The sequence below is a fragment of the Palaemon carinicauda genome, chromosome 44, assembly GCF_036898095.1.
Source record: "Palaemon carinicauda isolate YSFRI2023 chromosome 44, ASM3689809v2, whole genome shotgun sequence".
In the NCBI taxonomy this organism is placed as follows: Eukaryota; Metazoa; Arthropoda; class Malacostraca; order Decapoda; family Palaemonidae; genus Palaemon; species Palaemon carinicauda.
The window spans coordinates 31,416,202-31,436,081 of NC_090768.1; the positions used below are offsets into that span (position 1 = coordinate 31,416,202).

General features: G+C 42.0%; 1 protein-coding gene across 1 annotated transcript in view; it reads left to right on the forward strand.

Moving 5' to 3' along the window:
- Positions 1-2,287: 2,287 nt before the first annotated feature.
- LOC137634449 (DNA cross-link repair 1 protein-like) overlaps positions 2,288-19,880 on the forward strand; it is a 157,894-nt gene continuing 140,301 nt past the window's right edge. Inside the window, exons 1-2 of the mRNA XM_068366849.1 lie at positions 2,288-2,518; positions 12,219-12,271. Of these exons, the coding sequence (XP_068222950.1) occupies positions 12,222-12,271 (50 nt within the window). The 5' untranslated portion in view covers positions 2,288-2,518; positions 12,219-12,221. The remainder of the gene's footprint in view (positions 2,519-12,218; positions 12,272-19,880) is intronic.

Genomic DNA, 19,880 nt, shown 5'->3' on the forward strand with positions numbered 1-19,880 from the left:
TGTTGCCTCACCGGGAAAACTATATGGCACAGCAGTAATAAGCATAACAGACAGTGAAATAAAAAAAAAATACAACAAATTGAATGAAAATGGAGTGGGCAGAAAAAAATTTGCGAGCACCACTATATGCAGCAGTAGCAACTCTACAGGGAGAAATAGGAATGTCCGAAATGAAGACTAGGATAGCAGGAGGAAGACTAAGGTTTATGAAAAGGATAGAAGAGGGGAGAAATGATTTGTTGAAGAAAATCCTGGAAGAAATGAAAGAAAATGAAAATAACAGATGGATGAAAGAGACTAGGAAATGGATATGAACGATAGAACCTTTAGGAGAATGGGAAGAGAAGAGCTCAAGGCCAAGATTAGAGAAGTAGATGGTAAAAAGTGGAGGGATGTGATAAAAGAAAAAAATAGTTTAGAAATATACAAACAGGAAAAATGTCAAATAGGAGAAGAAATGTTCTGTGACAACAAACCTGATTCCGTTATTATGTATAGAGCTAGGGCAAACTGTTTAAGATTAAATCATAGGAAAAGACATGAAGTAGAAGGAAGGGTAGAATGTAAGCTATGCGGGGGAGAGACTGAAGACCTCTTGGCCCATTTCATTCTGGACTATCTAGACCAGTGGTTCTTAAACTTTTTTTCCTTGCGCTCCCCTTCTGCACTAAGCATAGAACCCATGGCCCCCCCCCCCCTCCCCACCCTTGGAATTTTTGCCAAACTAGAAGGTACCGTATGTATGTATGTACTGTTTTTATAAACAATATGTAGCGTTTTGTATGCTAATATACTTCATTGGTTATGTGAGTATATGGATGAATGATGGATTTTTATTTCATTGCTGTTGATTTTTTATAGGAATGCACTGTACTATATTTCAATAAAATATACATTGTTCATAAAAAATGGATAGAATAATTATATTATGATGAAACAAAATATTATCATAATCTTTTTTCAAACTGTTTTAGCATTATACAGATTACAGTCATTGCATAGATAGAAAATACTAAAAAATACTAATTACTGCAAAAATAAACATAATTTTTACTCTTAATACAATCATTCATGGATTATGACCACATCGAAAAATATTACACATCCTCCTTAGCGATTAATTTATCCATATTTATGTAGTATTGTAAAACAAAAGACATCATAATTACTACATTTTTATTTTCATTGTTACTATTTTAACTACTTGTAATATTATAGAAAAAGTGGATTATAGCCAGTGGCATTTTTGACTTAGTGCTACTCATCAGTGTGATGGGTGATGGGTGATACTGGCTCTTTTGAGCAACTAGTCGGGGAATATTTGGTGGTGTTTGGCTCAATGTACATCAGAGATCACTTGCCACATCAAACTTATTTCTTTACTTCGTTTTGATTCTTACTAATGCTGAGAACCCTGTTTCACAATAATTTCTTCTTAACATCTTCACGTTTATGAGGATTCCAAATGCATATATAATTATATATATCGTAGTTATTCATGTACTATATATATATATATATATATATATATATATATATATATATATATAATGTGTGTGTTGTGTAATGCCACGTATTTCAATTTCTAAAATCTGGTCACTCTGGCCTATATGCATAATGCATATGCATAATTTCATTATATCTCACCTCAAATAAATGAACACCATAGTTATAGGTATATCAAATGAAACAAATATATCATGCAGGTGAAATAATGATAGCGTACAATACATTTGCATAAGCTGGTAAGTCATACCATGATATGAAAAAAAAATTTCTGCACGTTCACGTGTTACACACACATTTAGATTTTTGATACTGCGCATAACTTATCTAAAATAGTAAAACAGCTACAAAGGAATGAATGATAATACAGTAAACACACACGCCCCAAAAAGAAAAAATACTTCTAAATCAGAACTACACCAAATACTTTAAAAGTAATGTAGTAATTACCAGTACTTGATAATAGTTTTCAGTTCCTGGGGAAACATTTCTCTGACCGCTCTCATCTAAGGGTTAGCCACACGTGTCACTTTCATAACTTATGGCATTTATTAATTGAGTTGTTGGCATGTTTTGAGATGATAATTAAAAAACAAATGGAAGCAGTGATAATGTTTTTGACTATTTTGAAATTATATTAGGAAAAAGAATGGCACCATCTATCAGCCCTGCTTGTGCCCCCCCCCCCCCCTTGGAAGCTCCTGGCGCCCCCCAGTTTAAGAATCACTGGTCTAGACCTCAGCGACAAGAGAAGGAAAATAATAGAATCACAGCAGCCGTACGAAGAAGAAAAGAAGAAGATAATAAGAAACGTGCTGTTTAAGAAAAAAGGAATAGAGAAAAGAAACGAATATATTTATCAGATGTGAAAAAAGAGAAGAAAATGAAAGAATTAGAATAAAGAAGTAAGCTAAGGAGGTGCCGATGAAAAGGCTAATCCCTCCGCCTAACAACTGAACTGAACCGATTCAATTTTGGTGTATTTCTCTGATGATTATGAAATGCTAAATATGTAAGTACTGACACTAAAATTGACATTTCTGAATAATTTTCTTCACATTCCATCATGCAAAGTTGCAACTAAGAACCGTTGTAAGGTGTTTAGGTATACAGTATAATGTTATTGTGATGAACGAAATCAGGATAATAAGGGCATGAGACAAAGGGACCAAATCTGGTATGTATCCTAGAGAAAGGGGACGTCAAGAAATCCTACTCAAATGCAAAATAACCAAGGTAAATAGGGAGCCTTTGTATATCAGCGGCCAGTTTTTTCCCGTAAGCATAAAAAATGGACACTAACTAGCCTAAACTTCCCCCCCCCCAAACCTAACCTAGAAGCCTAACTGAGGGGTCTAACGCCCCAGCGAGCCCCCTTAAGGCCCAGATAAACTATCAATCATGATTGTGCAATCTAAGTGGTTGTGCAGGCATATCCTTTAGTGAGTAGGTGTGATTGACAGTTTGCGCAGATGATTCAGTAGTTTGCCCAATCATAGTAGTTACACAATAATAACTGATAATCTGTAGCGATGATTGCGCCAACAGCTCAGTCTTTTCTTTAGTACCATGGCGAGCGCACAGGACTCTCAAGATTTTTGGAGGGAGTTTATTCATCTCTATAGAGATTTTCCTGCTTTGTGGAAAATTATAAGCGATGATTATAAGAACAGAGTTTTGAAAAGAGAATGCTATGTCAAATTAATAGAAAAAATGCGAGAAATAGACCCTAGTGCCACACGATCCACAGTGACCAAGAAATTAAATTCTTTACGTTCGAACTATCGAATGGAACTGAAAAATTTACTTCTTTTTTTGAACAACTCTTTCATCCACATCTTTCTTTTTACATTTACTTTCCTCCTCATCGTCAAAAGCCAGAATAATGCCTATACACGCTGCCTCTTTGCTCATCTTCACGCCACAAGCTTTAGGAGTCAACTAATGATTGCACAAACTTGATAGTAGTGTAGGGCTTAAACACTGTTTGCACAATCATGATTGACAGTTTATCTGGGCCTTTACGCTGCCGTATTCGTAGTCAACCGTCATTATACATAAAGGTGGCCACTATCATACATACACCCTAAAAATATTGCTTAACTATATCTCACTTACAATATTAAGATATTTTACAATTTGCAAAATTATGGTTTAGTGTTAATTGGCAGTAGTGAAGCTGGCTGCAAAGCAAACACAGGGTTGAGACCTATTCTTAAGGTAAGCTAAGAATACAGCCGTCTAAGGGGGATCTCAGAAGGGTCGTAGTCCTCCTCTACAGTAGGAAAGGATATGGCTCCTAATTTAGGTTAGCTGTGGAAAAAGGTTAGATTGTGTTCTTATGTTAGTTTCCCTTTTAAAATGTGGTTTGTTCCGTAACTGGAATATAAACCTACGCTATTTATTTAGGGGTATTAATTTTAGCAAAGCTAAAATGACGAGCCATTAAAATTTAGCGAGGGTTAACTACCATTGTGCTAGTCAGGGGGTGTTAGCTTGCTTCCACCCCCGCTCACACACTGGTGATTTAGCTCACTTTGCTTTAGGCTCGGATGGTGAACGGTCATTGCTGTTCTTCATCCTCACCAAGTTATATTTTGGACTGCCATTAATGCTTTTTATTTGTGCTTTCTCTTTAATAGTGTGTGTTTGTGTTGACTTCTGCCAACCATGCGTACCTGCCCCGGACTTGAATGCCGGCCCTGCGATACCTTCATGTCTGCCATGGATACCGACCGCCACATCCTTTGTCCCGACTGCAGAGGTCAATGATGTGATAGTGGTAATAAGTGTAATGAGTGTCGCGACTGGTAATACATTAAGAGTAATGAGTGTCGCGAGTGGTAATACAGTAAGTGTAAGGAGTGTTGGGAGTGGTCTGCCTCCCGGTGAGAAAGGTTCGGGTGACGATGGAAGAAGAAGTCTAAGCGGAATATTTCTCCTTCGAAGGTTCTTTTGAAGGGAAAAAACCCAAAACCTCTTCTTCCGCTTCCCGACCTTCCTCTGAAGCTCCTACTCGTTCGGCCTCTTTCAAGAGACCATCGAGCAGTAGCCTAGACTCTCTGATTTTTGGCCAACCCGAGTCCTCAAGAGATGGTGTTGCTTCTCCTAGTGAAACAGCTCCACCTCTCCCTCCAGGTGAGGCCTTGTCTATGTCTTCTGTTTACAGGTGTGGTTGTCCTTGGGACTTCTGGGTCCGGCCTTCAAGGACTCCCTGCTGCAACCTATCCTCCGCTGAGTGTCAGTTCCAGCCTGCACTCCCAACGTTTTTCAGAGAGTCATCGTTCTTCAGCGCCTCAACGTTCGCCTAATCCCCAGCATTCTCCTGCTCGTCCTATGCACCCTTCAATGCCGCAGCTATCTCCCGATTGCATGTGCTCTCCAGCGCAGCCCCACCGTTCCAAAGAGCAGCGTTTGCAAGCTTGCTAATGCTCGCCAGCCAACCTACGCTCGCCAGCGCAACTGCGCTCTCCAGCTCAAGCTCATCAGCGCTCTCATGTGCAGCCTCGGTCTCCGGCTCGCCAGCACTCCTGTACGAAAGCGCTCTCCAAACCAACAGCGGTCTCCTGTACGTCACCGCTCTCCCAAGCGCCAGTGCTCTCATGCTCTCCAGCGCTCAACTACGCATCAACGCTCTCCTGATCCAAAGCTCTCTCTAGCTCATCAGCACCCTCCAGCTCGCTAGCGCTCACCTGCGCACCAGCACTCTCCTGTGCATTCAGTGGAAACTGCACACCAGCATCCTGCGCAGCGCCGTACTGTGCTCCAGCGCTTCCGCTCATTCTCTGGAATCTGCGCACAAGTGCTATCTGGGCCACCAGTGCTCGCCAGCGCTCACCAGTGCGCCAGCAGGTTCTACAAGCTCCTAGGTTTAAGGAACATCGAATCGACGGGTCACCATCGTTTCATTCCCTTCCCCGCAAACATATTACAGCGCGACCGCCGGGGAATGGGGAAGAGGTCTCCACAGAGGGGTTCAGGATCCCGAAGCTGCCTTCCTATAAGGTGGACCCATCAACAGCAGAGACTCCGCACGGGGAACCTTCGGTCCCTTTCCCTTCAGGGGATCTGTCCAACAGTGCGTCAGTCTGTCAGCAGCCATGATTCAGTGCTATGGTCAGAACAGTGGTGCAAGCCTTCAAGCCTGCTCTGTCTGCTAGCTCTTCGGAGCATCCTACAGCTCCAGCACACCTACTGCAAGGAACCACGGCTTATTCCTCTCCCCTGTGCCAGGGAAGAAATATCTCTCCACTCGATGCCACTACAGTATTCAGGTAATAGCAGAATTTCTTGTATACCTTCGGGAGGAAAAGCTCCTTTCAGTATCGGGGGTTAAAGGCTATTGCTTAGCTTTAAGCTTTGTCTTCAAGCTGAAAGGAGTCGATATTTCCTCCTCAGAGCTTTCTTTACTCATTTGGAGTTATGAGATAACTTGCCCCCAGTCAAAGATCAGGCCTTCTCCGTGGAACGTTGTTCGCGTCTTGAGATCTTTTAAAGGACTTCCCTACAAACCATTATGCCATACAGCTGACTGATTTTTCACTTTGAAGACAACGTTCCTGCTCGCTTTAGCCTCGGCAAAGAGAGTCGGTGAACTTCATGGACTCTCGTATGACATCGCCCATTCAAGGGAATGGGGGGAAGTGACGCTCATCTTTGTCCCTGAGTTTATTGCTAAGACTCCAAAGCCGGGGGTACTAGACCATAGATTCGGGCCCTTTCAGATTTTGAGTTTTCGTTCTGTATCCAACGACCCAGATCAATTGTTACTTTGCCCAGTGAGGAGTTTGAGATACTATCTTAAACGCACTGCAGCAACACAGCCCAGACTAACATATCTGTTTGCTAGCTCAGGAAGAGTAGAGGAGGGTCACTAAGAACGCAGTTTCCTCCTGGATTTGCCAAGTGATCGAAAGAGCCTTGGCCCCTGATCTTCCTCAGGCTCGTCGACCTAGAGCCCATGACGTCAGGGGAATCAATACTTCCCTAGCGTTTAAACACAACTTCTCCATGTTACAGGTTCTCCAAGGGGGTGTGTGGAAAAGACAAACCACCTTCACAGCCCATTACCTTAAAGATGTGAACCACAGGAGACTTGATACCTTTACTCTCTGTCCACAGGTGGCTGCTCAACAAGTGGTTTAAGATACCTCAAGCTCCTTGATGGACAAGTAGCAGTTGGTTGAGGGCATTGGTTACCGGGTTAAGACTGGGATGAATGAGAAGAATTTCTGGCTTTCCTTTCTTCATCTTCCCCTTCCTTGGGGTACAGCACCATGGGTCCTTCTGCAAGCTGGCTTCAACCTCTGCAGGTAATTATCACTTCCCTTGTGCAGCCTAATATAAGTTAAAAATTTTTATACTGTCTATGTCCCCATTGCTTTCTGAGAGGGAGCAATGGGATACGTCTTGTTATTTTCCTATATAAACTCACAGACGTTCATATTAATAACAACCTCTATTTTACTGCATTGCGCAGGCCGCAAGTATACATGTACTCACCTTGCATATTTCAGCAAGGTATCAAAGTTTTCCCTAGACCACAGTCATATACTGTACTAGGTAAAACCAGGCCAATGTCCATGCCAGATCTAAGACCTCCACCCACCTAAGAGTGAGTCACCCACATAAATAACGAAAGGTTTGTTAGTATGGGAACAAATGACAAATTCGGAGATAATTTATATTTTTCCCTAACTAATACAAACCTGGAGTTATTTATATAAATTGGGCCGCCATCACCTGTCCCCCAGAAGTCCTGCATGCAATAAAAAGTGACGTCTTTCACCTCTGCGAGAGTATATATAGAGGCAGCTGGGTACCCCTAGCCAACCCCAGCCTACTCTCTTAAGCGGTTAGGTAGGGTTGCCTCCTCGCAATTAAAGTCTAATGGCTACCTCCAGCTGCCGCTGAAAGAATATCCACATAAACAACTCCAGGTTTGTTTTAGTTATGGAAAATACAAATTATCTCTGAATTTGTCATTTTTCATGTTGATATCTGCCATAGAAAAGCCACAGCAAACATTTATTTCGGTATGGGTTGAATGGATATTTTTGGCTGGGCAGTGGAGTAGATTGTTCCTAGAATAATTCACATATCCAATTGAAAATTTCAGGGACTGATTTGAAACATAGTTTTTCTGTTCCTACCAAATTTCATGGTAATATCTACAATTGAAAAGACACAGCTATCATGTAGCCTTCTTAAATACGATGTTAAATGTAGAAACCTTACAGTGAATTGCGTGATAGCGAGGAACATCAACGAGGGACCATGCTGATCTTATAAACAATATCCGTCCTGAGTTCAGCTAGTATATATTAAGGTTTATTTTTTTACTATAATGAAAAAATTCATATCTAGCAAAAATATGACTTTTAGAAAAAAATCTCTAATTGATTGGAGGTCTACATCAGGTCCATCTAGGGTAGTAATCCCAGGTCTTAATGTTTATTATCAAGGGAGGAGATAGAACTTGAAAAACAATAATTTTCAAGATAAATTGCTCGGCGTCGCAAAACCGAAGGTCAGAGGCAAAATACTATGTAGTTTGGAAATGACCTAAGTCACCTTAGTAAGTGGTATGAATGTCAAAGTCCTGTCCTTGAAAAAACGGCATTTGCCGGCCGTCCTCCTTAATGGGCCATCTTCTGCAATTAGTGTCAGAAGAGATTTTTCTCCGGTCGAAGCAACTCTGTCACAGATCGAGGAATTCATGGTCTTCCTTCGCCAGGTGAAGTGCCTATCGGTCATGACTGTAAAAGACTACATATTGGCCTTGAATTAGTTTTCCGACTGTATAGCATTGACCTCTCCGCCTCCTGGGAAATTGTCTATGCTCAGGAGGAACTTGGAGAAGTCTTGCCCACCCGGGATCTCAGGTCCCGGAGGGGGACGGGGACTGTAGTCCTTTCGGCTCTTGTGTATACCTTGTTTGAAACCATGGAGGAGGTTGTCAGACAGGAATCTGGTGCTCAAGACTGTCTTTGTAGCAGAAAGACAGTCTTGAGAGTCAGATCCCTGTCTGACAACTTCTAGCATTGGCAAAGAGATGGGGTGAGTTGTATGGTCTCTCTTGTTAGTCACCCATGCCAAGGGGTGGAAGAAGGCCTTCTTCAGTTTTATGCCAGACTTACTGGCCAAAACCTGGAACACGGTGGCTCATGACCCAGAGTACTGTCCTTCATCCCCTCTCTTTGGGAAGCTTTGGGGGGTGATCGAGAGGAGATGCTCTTGGAGCCTGTGAGGGCTCTGTCGTGTCATCTGAAAAGGACCCTACACCTTTAGCCTGAGTGTCAGAGAGAGTTTTGGTTAACACTGATAGGTCCAAGAAAGAGATTTCAAGGGGTACTGGCCTCAATCTTGCCATAGGGAGAGGCCTGTCAGTTGGCCAAGTAGGTGTTTGGAAAGGCAGACTGCATTCATGGTGTTTTACTTGCGAGAATATACCCACAAGTCCATTGACACCTTTGTGCTTGGACTTGTGGGAGATGTTCAGGTAGTTATGCAACCAGCCCAGCTCCCACATACGATAAGGATGCATCTTGTCTATGTTAACGTGTAGATGTAAGTCTGGAATGATTGGTAGTATGACTGGCTGTGCTCCTTCATTCTTGTGTCTCCCCCCTCGGGAACTAAGCGTTTGAAACATTACATGCTGGATTTGACTTGATGCTGGTAAGTTACACTTCAGAGCTCCATTCTTTAGGTCTAAAGAAGTAAGTATCTCTCCCATCCCTGTTTAACGAGCAGTGGGATGATGAATCTTATACCTTCCCATTAATCATGCAAGGTACAGTCAAATCTCTCGATACGAAAGAATCTGCTTACGATATTTTCACTCTGCGAAACGAGATGCGAAGAATTGTACGACTTGCATTACAAAAATATTTCGAACAACGAAAGGAGGTACAGTGAGAGAGCCATCCTTCCGCGCTCCCATTGGTTATCGCCCTACTCGGATGCTAGTTACCACCATAAGATCCTGCTCTCCTATTGGTCAGCATCTTTTGTACTGCATCCCATCATGCATCTACACATTGGCGTTCCTATGTCTTTTCGTTTCGGCAGCGGTATTGTACGCATTGACTTAGTGTTTGTGATTTTGCTTTCATAACAATTTTACAGTACTGTATCGTGTGTGATATTACGTTACATCATTAGCCATGGGTCCCAAGAAAGTCGCTGATGTCAAGGGAAAGAAGAAGATGATGCTTTCCATGGAGATGAAGGAAGTAATCAAGAAATACGAGGCTGGCATGCGGTTAATTGTGCTCACGAAGGAATATGGCCGAAATCCATCGACGATAGAGACAATCAGGCATTCATTTGGTGGTGTGTCATGGGGAGGCTTCAAGTTCGGACACGAAAGCGGCCGAAGCCTTTGTTAAGACGTTCGACGAGTTAACTGTCCAGGAGGGCTACAGTCCCCAGTAAGTTTTCAATTGGGACGAGACTGGGCTTTTTTTTGGAAAAAAATGCCTCTTCGAACATACATCACGGCAGAAGTAAGAGGCTACCTGGGCATAAGCCTATGAAGGACTAGCTAACCCTTGCACTCTGTGCAAATGCCAGTGGGGATTGCAATTTGAAACCCCTGCTGGTGTATCACTCCGATATTCCTCGAGCCTTCTAGACCCACAAAGTCACTAAGGAAATCTAATCTTGTTGTGGAGGGCTAATGGTAAAGCCTGGGTAACAAGACAATTGTTCATCAAGTGGATAAATATTTGTTTTGGCCGTTTGTGAAAAAGTATTTGGATGAGAAGTGCCTCCCTATGAAAGGCCTGCTGGTGCTGGACAATGCCCCTGCTTACCCTCCTGCCCTCGATGAAGATATTGTAGCAGAATATTTCTTCATCAAGGTTCTCTATCTTCCACCGAACACCACCCTTCTCCTCCAGCCCATGGACCAGCAAGTGATTCCCATTTTTAAGAAGCTTTATACGAAATATCTCTTCGAAATAATTGAGAAGACAAACCTCACCCTTCGTCAATTTTGAAAGGAGCATTTTGATATTATCATATGCCTCAAAATGATCGATGAAGCTTGGCAGGTTTCGAGGCATACCTTGAACTCTGCTTGGAAGAAGCTGTGGCCTGATGCTGTCTCCGCACGGGATTTCAAGGGCTCCCACGCAGACCAAGCTGAAGCTGATTCTGAAAATGTTGACGATCCTGAACCTGTCGCCCTATCTGAAGTTACTGAGATCATTACACTCGGGAAGTCCATGGGTCTGGAAGTTGAGGAGGCCGACATTGGTGAGCTTATCGATGAGCACCAAGAGGAACTTACGAAGGATGACGTGGAGTTGGAGGCCATGCAACTGAACGTCGTTCAGGATGAGTACGAAGGGGGGGGGGGGGTGAGGAGACCCACTGGCAACGGCAGAGGGTCTAGATGGCTACTTTAAAATAGTGGCTCCCATAGAAAAGAGACACCCAGAAAAAATTCTCACAGGTCATGCGCTTGAGTACTGTAATGAAGTTTGCCTGAGTCATTTCAGGAAAAATTTAAGAAGCAGGCAGTAACAAGATTCTTTGGACGATTATTTTAAAAAGAGGCCTTCGGTAGAAGCAGACGAAGTGCCAGCTAAAAAATGAAAGAAAAGTGGCAGTGATGAAGAGAATATGTATTGTAATTAAATTTAGAAAATACAAAACCTAAAGTAAAAAAAAAAAATAGAAAAAGGAAAAAAAAAAGAAATTTTATTTTAAGTTTATCGTAAAGTTAAGTGTTAATATTTCCTGCCATTTGTAAATATGTTTCCTAAAATTAAGTGTAAATGTTTTCTGTCATTAATACATGTTTTGTAAAGTTACCGGTAAGTGTTTACGTTTTCTGCCACTTGTTAATGTGTTCCTCCGTTTTTAATCCTCCTTTACCGCCCCGCACTTCGCTCTCGGATATCGCCTCACTTCAAAGGTAAGGTTCCATATTTTTGTTATTGTATTTTTACTCTTTGCTCTAATTAAACACTTCTTTTACAGGTTACCAATGGTTAATTTATTATTAAATGATCAAAATACAGTACTTTTCATACATTTAGTGGTGTGTATCCTTTTTATAATTATTTAATGTGGTGTTTTTGTCGGGTCTGGAACAAATTAGTCTACAGTATTTACATGTAAAAGGTGACTCACAAGTCGAAAAAAACACTTTACGAAAGCCATTACGGAACCAATTAATTTTGTTGTGAAGCATTACTGTATATGTTTCTAACTGACCTGCCCAACGGGAGAAAGCTATCTCTAGTTTGATTAGGTACATGCTTGTATGTACATCCTAGGTCCTATCAGTTTTTCATCCTTTTGAAAGTCAGGTAGGGGATTGCTGAGGTCAAAATGAACCATTCCATTTAGATTCTAAGGGGCTTCCAACCCATCAAGCAGTGAGTCTTTTTAATTGAAGGATGAGGGTTTGTATGTCGCATAGAAACAAATCACAAATGAGTAAAGTAATTTGTATTTGTTCCAAGGCATACAAGCCTGAGTCCTTTAATCCTTGTCCCCCACCCTCACAGCTGGATAATTGAATATTATCCATCTTTGATGACCGGTTCTAGCTCACGCTGAGTCAATCTTCATAATTAAAGTACTCAGGTTTGTATGGCTAAGAAAATTACAAATTATTTCAAATATTTGTGATGTTTTTCTTTTATCCTTATTTACACGTGTACATGTATTGATAGCAATTTTTTTTTTTGCAGAGAATGGATACTGATGATGAAGATATATTCAACTACACTCCCTTGGTGACGAGGTTAGAGAAGATTTACGTGTTATGTTTTTTCAATACAGTATTCAGTTTGTTCCTATGCTGATACACTACAAATCTTTTGTTCTTTGAATAGAATAGGAGCTAGAAGGGCCATTGAATCATTAACAAGATAGCTGTGGTTTTTGGGGAGTCACCCGCCTGCAAAACTGTAAAATGTCACATTTTTGGCCACAATTGTTAGATCTTTTCTCAACTTTCTTAGGAGTCTGATTTATGTATGTTTACCATACAGTTATACCACTCATACGTCTTTGATTGGATTTAAGTGATCCGACGCATGCCGATTTTCAACATAGGTCGGATTTATGCTTCTATAGTAATCCATTGACTATCGCGGGTATTATGGTCCAGCACCCCCCCCCCCATCCCAGGAGATTGCCATCACTGGCTTGATGACCCCAAAGAAGGCAAACTGCTAGTTACTCCTCTTTCTCATCTTCTTTAGTCTTCAGATGCTGCTATTTCTAGAAGAAAAACAAGTAAAAGATTTGTTCCTATGTGAATACAAACCTTAGGCCATAAATAAAGCTGAAACTTAACTATTTAAATTTTATAAATAGGGGAGGTATTTTTCTGTCATTGGGGCCAGGTAAGCCCCACCCACCCGACAGTCCACTAGGCAACCACTTAGATATCAGCTGCGGGGTAGCACTGATGTACTGTATAGTTTTCTCTGCTTCTCTAACTTTGAGTGTTTTGCATTTTGCTTGGGATGAAAACCACACATGTGGTAAATCTAGTCACAATTTCAGAGGGTATGACCTTTTACAGTCATCCCCTGTGATGTGCATAGGATGTGGCAGTCGTCTGAATATTGTAGTAGAAGGAAGAAGTCTAAGAGAGAGATTTTGTCTTCAGAAGAAGCTCTTTAGCTCATTTTTTCTTAAACTGCAGTGCCATCTTCAGCTTCTTCTCGAGTCGAATTTTGTGAAAAATCTGAAGTAGGAGTGGACCCCAATTTGTCCTCAAGCCCAGTGAAGATAATATCCCCCTGCATCCTCCTCAGAGTTCGCCCGCCTTTGTGAAGACCGACAACAGTGTTTGAAGTGACTTGGTCCTGATGATGTTGTGCCTCCCTTTGGGCAATGATGCGTAAGGTGTTAGCAGATGCTGGAACCTCCAGGACTGCTCTTGCCATTTCCTCCATTTGTGCTGTTCCACTTGCAGAAGGAGCACAGGATGTGACAAATGTTGATGACTCCTCTCATGCTGTTCCCTGGTCCTCCTTGGTTTTTGTTGCCACTGGCTAGAAAATCCTGAACTTTACTTCTGGCTAGGGAAAGAATTGTATGCTCCCTCCTTCCCCAGCCCTGTTTCCTTGACATCGGCCGCTGAGCGATTGGGCACAACACCAGATTTACTGATGAAGAAGAAGAAAGTCGCCAGTCAGGAGCGATTGTTCAAAGCCTCACAAGGCTTTGCCTGACCCCTTGTTAGATCTGCGTGACAGAGGTAGGGCTGTATCACCCATCAATCCTGGGAAAAGTGAGCTGGCATGAGGTATAGATGCTCACGTTCCTGCTACCAGTACTCGATCCCATGTAGGAACGAGCACACGCATTTTGAGACTGGACAAAGGCTACCATCCTCATCTACCACCTGTACACAGGTCAAGAGAGACTACATCACCAAGGATGACAGCCTGGTAGAGGGATTGTGGAACTTTAGACAACCAATAAGATTATCCTTCACATGAGCAGAGGAATGATGATGGCAGACAGTGACATTGTCATCTGGACTTTTCCTGCACATCCACTACACCACACACAAGATGAAGGCCTCGTTGTAGTAGTTTGCGGACTGTGGCCAGAGGTAGCACCCAAACTGCTTAGTGTCCGAATGCCGACCACACTCCAACGTTCACTACACAAAAAGGTAAAATGGTGGAATACCCAAAAATCTAGGTAACATGTCAAGAGAACTAACTGGGCACTGTGCACCCCTCATGATTTTATACTGGGCAAGGGGACCCAGCTAGAACTGTAGTTGCTTAATGTTATTCAGAGTTAAGCCGTTTCCAGGTTATTTAAGTACTAAACATTAGTAGAGGAAACAAAAAAAAGTTAAAACAATGTCACTAAGAAAAAAAAAGACAAAATTAGTGGCTGAGAAGGGGACATTTACAGGGGAAGAAAACACTTCCAGTTTATAAGATAAATGGAAAATAAGTTTATTTCATTCCTGAGAGAAAAAAGACAATAAAGGAAACTTATTAGATACAGATTTAATGAAAAAAGATAAATAAGTATGTATACAATAACATAGTTTGTCAAATTTTGATAAGCAATAATGTAAAGAAAAACTAGTATCCCTTTACACTCCAGTCTCACAATAACAAAATAAAAAAAGATAAAGATATAGTTAGAATCATTTAGATAGCACAAACACAAAACCGGAAATGCTTGGCAGATGTGTACAGCAGTAAACAACTACTGTACATGAACCGAACGAGAGATGAGGGATTAGAGCGGTTCCTAAGTGCTCCGCCATCTAGCATTAGCATCTGTAAGAGTGCTCGTATCTCAATATTGTGCTTGTATCACAATGCAAAATTTTGCTTGGATGCTGGCTTGTATCTCAGTATGCTTGTATGTTGGAATGGTCGTATATATACATATATATATATATATATATATATATATATATATATATATATATATATAATATATATATATATGTGTGTATATATATAAGTATATGTATATATATATACATATATATATATATATATATATACATATATATATATATATATATACATATATATATATATATATATATATATATATATATATATACAGTATGCATATATATATATATATATATATATATATATATATATATATTATATATATATATATATATATATATATATATATATATATATACAGTATGCATATATATATATATATATATATATATATATATATGTATATATATATATATATGTATATATATATATATATATATATATATATATATATATATATATATATATATATATGTATATATATATGTATATATATATATATATATATATATATATATACATATACAGTATATACATACAGTATATACATTTATATATACACATACATATATATATATATATACATATATATATATATATATATATATATATATAGACACATATATATAACATATATATACATACATTTTTCAATATTAATCTTACCCGATGATCATGTAGCTGTCAACTCTGTTGCCCGACAGAAATCTACGGTCGGGATACGCCAGCGATCGCTATACAGGTGGGGGTGTACACAACAGCGCCATCTGTGAGCAGGTACTCAAGTACTTCTTGTCAACAAGAACTCAATTTTTCCTCTGTCGTGCCACCGGCTAGACCTACTTGGATACGCTGTTGATTCTGGAGTTATTGTTCACGATTTGGTGATGTATTTGCTCTAGAGTTTAGCCTTCGCTATTCAGGAAGCTTTATCATTAACTTAGCAAGCTTTTGGAATTAATTTGATTTAATTATGGTGACGAAGAGAGTATGGACTCTCTTTCACTTTTTAATGGCCGACCCTTCCCTTAGACGGAAGTGTTGGTGTCGAAGAGAGTTTAGACTCTCTTTCACTTTTTGATTAACTTTCCATTTATTATAACTTATAAAAATTAATTTTTATGTTGGTTTATATGCGACCTTTCCTAATAGTAGGCGGTCCTTACTTGGAACCGAAGTTAATTAACATTGAGCCCGTCATATCGTTTTTCCTGTTAAGAATTTATGCTATTTTAATTTTAATGTTTTTGAAAGAATTTCTTTGATAGTCTCGTACTGTTTTCAAAGTTGAACTAACGTTTTGTTTAGTCTCCGCAGTTGTTGACGTTCAGAACGTTCAACTTGCGCTCTATCGTTACGATAGAGAGAGAGAGTATTTCACGGTTTCACGTTGCAGTAAGAGTAAACCGATTCTAGCGTTTCGTTCATTCTTTCTTAGCTTAAATGGTTTTAATTCTAATAAAGGAACTTTTTATTTGGGAAACCTTTCAGTTTTTTTCCTTTAACAAATAATATGTTTTAACGATTTATATAATTGGGCTCATCTCTCAGGTTCTAAGTCAAGAGAGAGAGAGAGAGAGATAGAGACGGAGGGAGAGAGAGGAGGATAAACGTTTCGTTCAAGCGGGTAACGTTGTTCTCGTTTTTTGCTCTTCTCCCTAGTCGCTATAGGGGAAGAAGGTAAAACGTTTCTAGAGTTTTATTCTTGTTCCCAGGCTTTATGCGGTGAGAGATTTTAAACGTAGTTTATTTGATCTAGTGTTTAGTCTCTTTTCCAGCCACTGAATTCTTTATCTTTCATTAGGTTTTTCTGTTACATTGTATTACTGTTTTCGCAATTACTACCTTTTAATGAAGGATAGGATTGCGTGTTTCAGGTACAAACCACTTAAAGTTTCGAGTTCAGTGAAATAAGTGCAAACAGAAAATCAAAAGTGATAAAGTGATATGCGCAAAGTGTTACAGTGTTGCGTTCGAGGGTTCGTCTGTTCGTGCCAGTTGTTCACCTAGTCCGATACCTCTTACAAGCTCCCAAGCCCAGGGGAGAAGTAATGTCGAAGGACGTTTCCCTCCGTGGTTTCGGGTGTATCTACACACGTTGCCGACGTGATCACCCCACCCACACAAAGACGAGAGAGCCCATTTATTCCTCGTCTGCGGAAGAGGTTTCTCGCAGAAACCATGGACCAAATCTTGCAGCTTTTAAGTGCAAGTCGGTCCCTTCCGCGCAAGTCCAACGGCCTAGGTGTAGCCACTGGGTCAGTTCGGACTCGCTGCAGTACGACAACTGCACACCTCCCAAGAGAGGCAAGGTGGTACCGCAACAGGCAGTAACTCCGTCTGTTGCCGCACCAGCTGTTTTAGACCCTCAGTCACAACGGACAGTAGCTCCGTTTGTTGTTGTCTTTCATAGACCCTAGTGGTCCATGCTGCAGACTATACAGTCTCAGCTTGCTCCTTCATGCAGGAGTATCATGCTGGAAGGTTGACAATGCACCTGTTAACCTACAACCCGCCGAGGTTGTGCGCTCAGCAGATACTGCGGCTGCCTGCTCCCACCCTCCACCTGTGAGAGCTCCACCACCGATGCGCAGTCCTCCCTGCCAGACGCATGTTCTTGCTGCACCATCTGCTAACATGCGTGAGCTACCGCATCAGCAGTGGGAAGGTTCTGTAGAGCTGCCGGGTTCCAGCACTATGCGGCATTCTCCGCAGCCCATGCAGCATGCTCTGCATACCTTACAGCATGCTCCGCATACCATGCAGCATGAGCCGCATACCTTACAGCATGCTCCGCATACCATACCGCATGCTCCTCAACCCACCGCAGCCCCTTCCACGCACCAGCACTCTGCTTTTGTTGTTGCCAGCTCCCACACTCCGACTGCGGAGAAGGTTGACGATGCACCCGTGGGCCTACACCTCCCACGGTTGTGCGCCCGGCATGGCTTCCTGCTCTCACACTCTTGTTGTGAGAGCTCCTCCACCCGTGCACAGTCAACCCTGCCAGATGTATGATGACTCCCACACACAGAGCACTCCGTTGCCGTGCGTGAGCTACCACAAGCTGCCGTGTTTTGACACGGTGTGTCAGCCTCCGCAACACACTGTTGTTGCCACCACTCGCCAGCAGCAAACTAGTCAGTCAGGAGTTGAGGCTTCCCCACACAACTTTGGTTGTTGCCAACTCACAAACTGTCATACAGTTACATGACGTTGCCTTCTGGTCTGCTACTTATACACCAGTGCTGTATGTCCTCACGCTCCTGTTGTGGTTGACAGTTCAGTTTTTGACAGTTCACAGACTGTCAAGCAGTTTCATAACGTTGCCTTCTGGTCTGCTGCTTTTGCACCAGTGAAACCCTCACTGAGAGAACCTAGCTTTTCTCGGATATGGTTCCTGTAGATGAGAAAGTGCTGTTCTCCCTCCTTCTGATATTCCCTTGAGGACTCTGTCATTTGGAGAGGAGCCTTAAGCTGCTTAGCCTCCTATGGACTTTTATTTAAGCATAACATGCTTCCAGGGAGGGTAAATGGTTCCGCTTCAGTCGCTAACCCCGTCTGTTGCCACACCTGCTCCCATAGACCTTGGGCTTTGTTGCAAGACATGCAGTCCAAGCTTAGTCCTTGATAGAGGATTTTTTACGGAGAAGACCCTTCTTGCCAACGACCTTCCTACCGGTTGGTTGTACGCCCTGTTGACGCTGAGGTATCCTACTCACGTCCGCCAGTTGAGATGGTTCCTCCACCGGTGCGACCCAGTGTGGGTTGCCAGTCGCACGTTGATGTTATGCTACTCTCGGAGGTGGTTGTGGACGTTCAGTGTGTCACTGGGAAGACGTTCAACAACCAGCAGAGGTGACTTGTTGTGACGCAGTGCGGCAACCTCAGCAACCCGATAAGGGGTTGTCTGTACTACCCAGACAGTCTAGACAGTTTCGGGTTGTCGCTGTACTTCCTCGCTTCCCCATGGTTGACAGTTCATAGACTGTGCAGCAGTACCATGATCTTGTGTCCGGCTCCGTCACGCATCCACCAGTGCGACCGGATTCAGCGAGTCAGACGTTTCCCACTCCGTTGCCGTTTCCTCATCAGTTTCGGATGAGGAACCCTCTGATGAGGACATGGCTGAACAAGAAGATCAATCCCCAGCCCTGCTATCCATCCAGAAGATGCTGAAGAAGGAATACAGCCCTGTCAGGCTGTGGATGAGTCTGGTTAGGACACTGTCATCCGTGGTGCATTTGGTGTCACTTGGAAGACTACACCTCCGTCCTCTTCGGTTTCATCTAGCTCTTCACTGGAAAAGGACAAGACGCTAGAAGCGGTCTCGATCCCGGTTTCCGGAAGATAAGTCTGGTCTAACCTGAGGAAAGGACTTTATCAACCTTTTATAGGGTCTTCCCCTGACTGTTCAGACTCCCAACCACTTTCTCTTCTCAGACGCATCGGACGTAGGCTGGGGTGCGACCTTAGGCGGTAGGGAATGCTCAGGATTATGGAACTCGCGTCAAAGGACAATGCATTTTAACTGCAAGAAGCTTCTGGCAGTAAGTCTGACCTGGAAAAGCTTCAGGTCTCTCCTTCAAGACAAAGTAATGGAGGTCAACACGGACAACTCCCTGCTTTGATGTTCATCTCCTAGCAAGGAGGGACCTACTCTCTGACATGGTGCAAGTTCGCTAGTGACCTCCTCTCCTGTTCAACAGGTCTAGACTTTTCACTAGTAACAAATTTCTTCCAAGGCAACTTGAGTGTCTTAGCAGTTTGTCTCAGTAGGAAGGGACAATAATTCCAACATATTGGACCCTCCACAGAGATGTATGCAAGAGACTTTGGGTCACCTGGGGCCATCCAACCATAGATCTCTTCGCAACCTCGATGTCCAAGAGGCTCTCAACAGACCCAGCAGTGGTTCTTTTAGATGCCTTTCTACTAGATTAGTCTCATCTAGATCTATATGCATTCCCTCCGTTCTAGTTTGTCAACAAGGTACGGCAGAAGTTCGCCTCTCACGTTGGGACAAAGTTGACACGCGAGAGAATAACTTACCGAGGTACT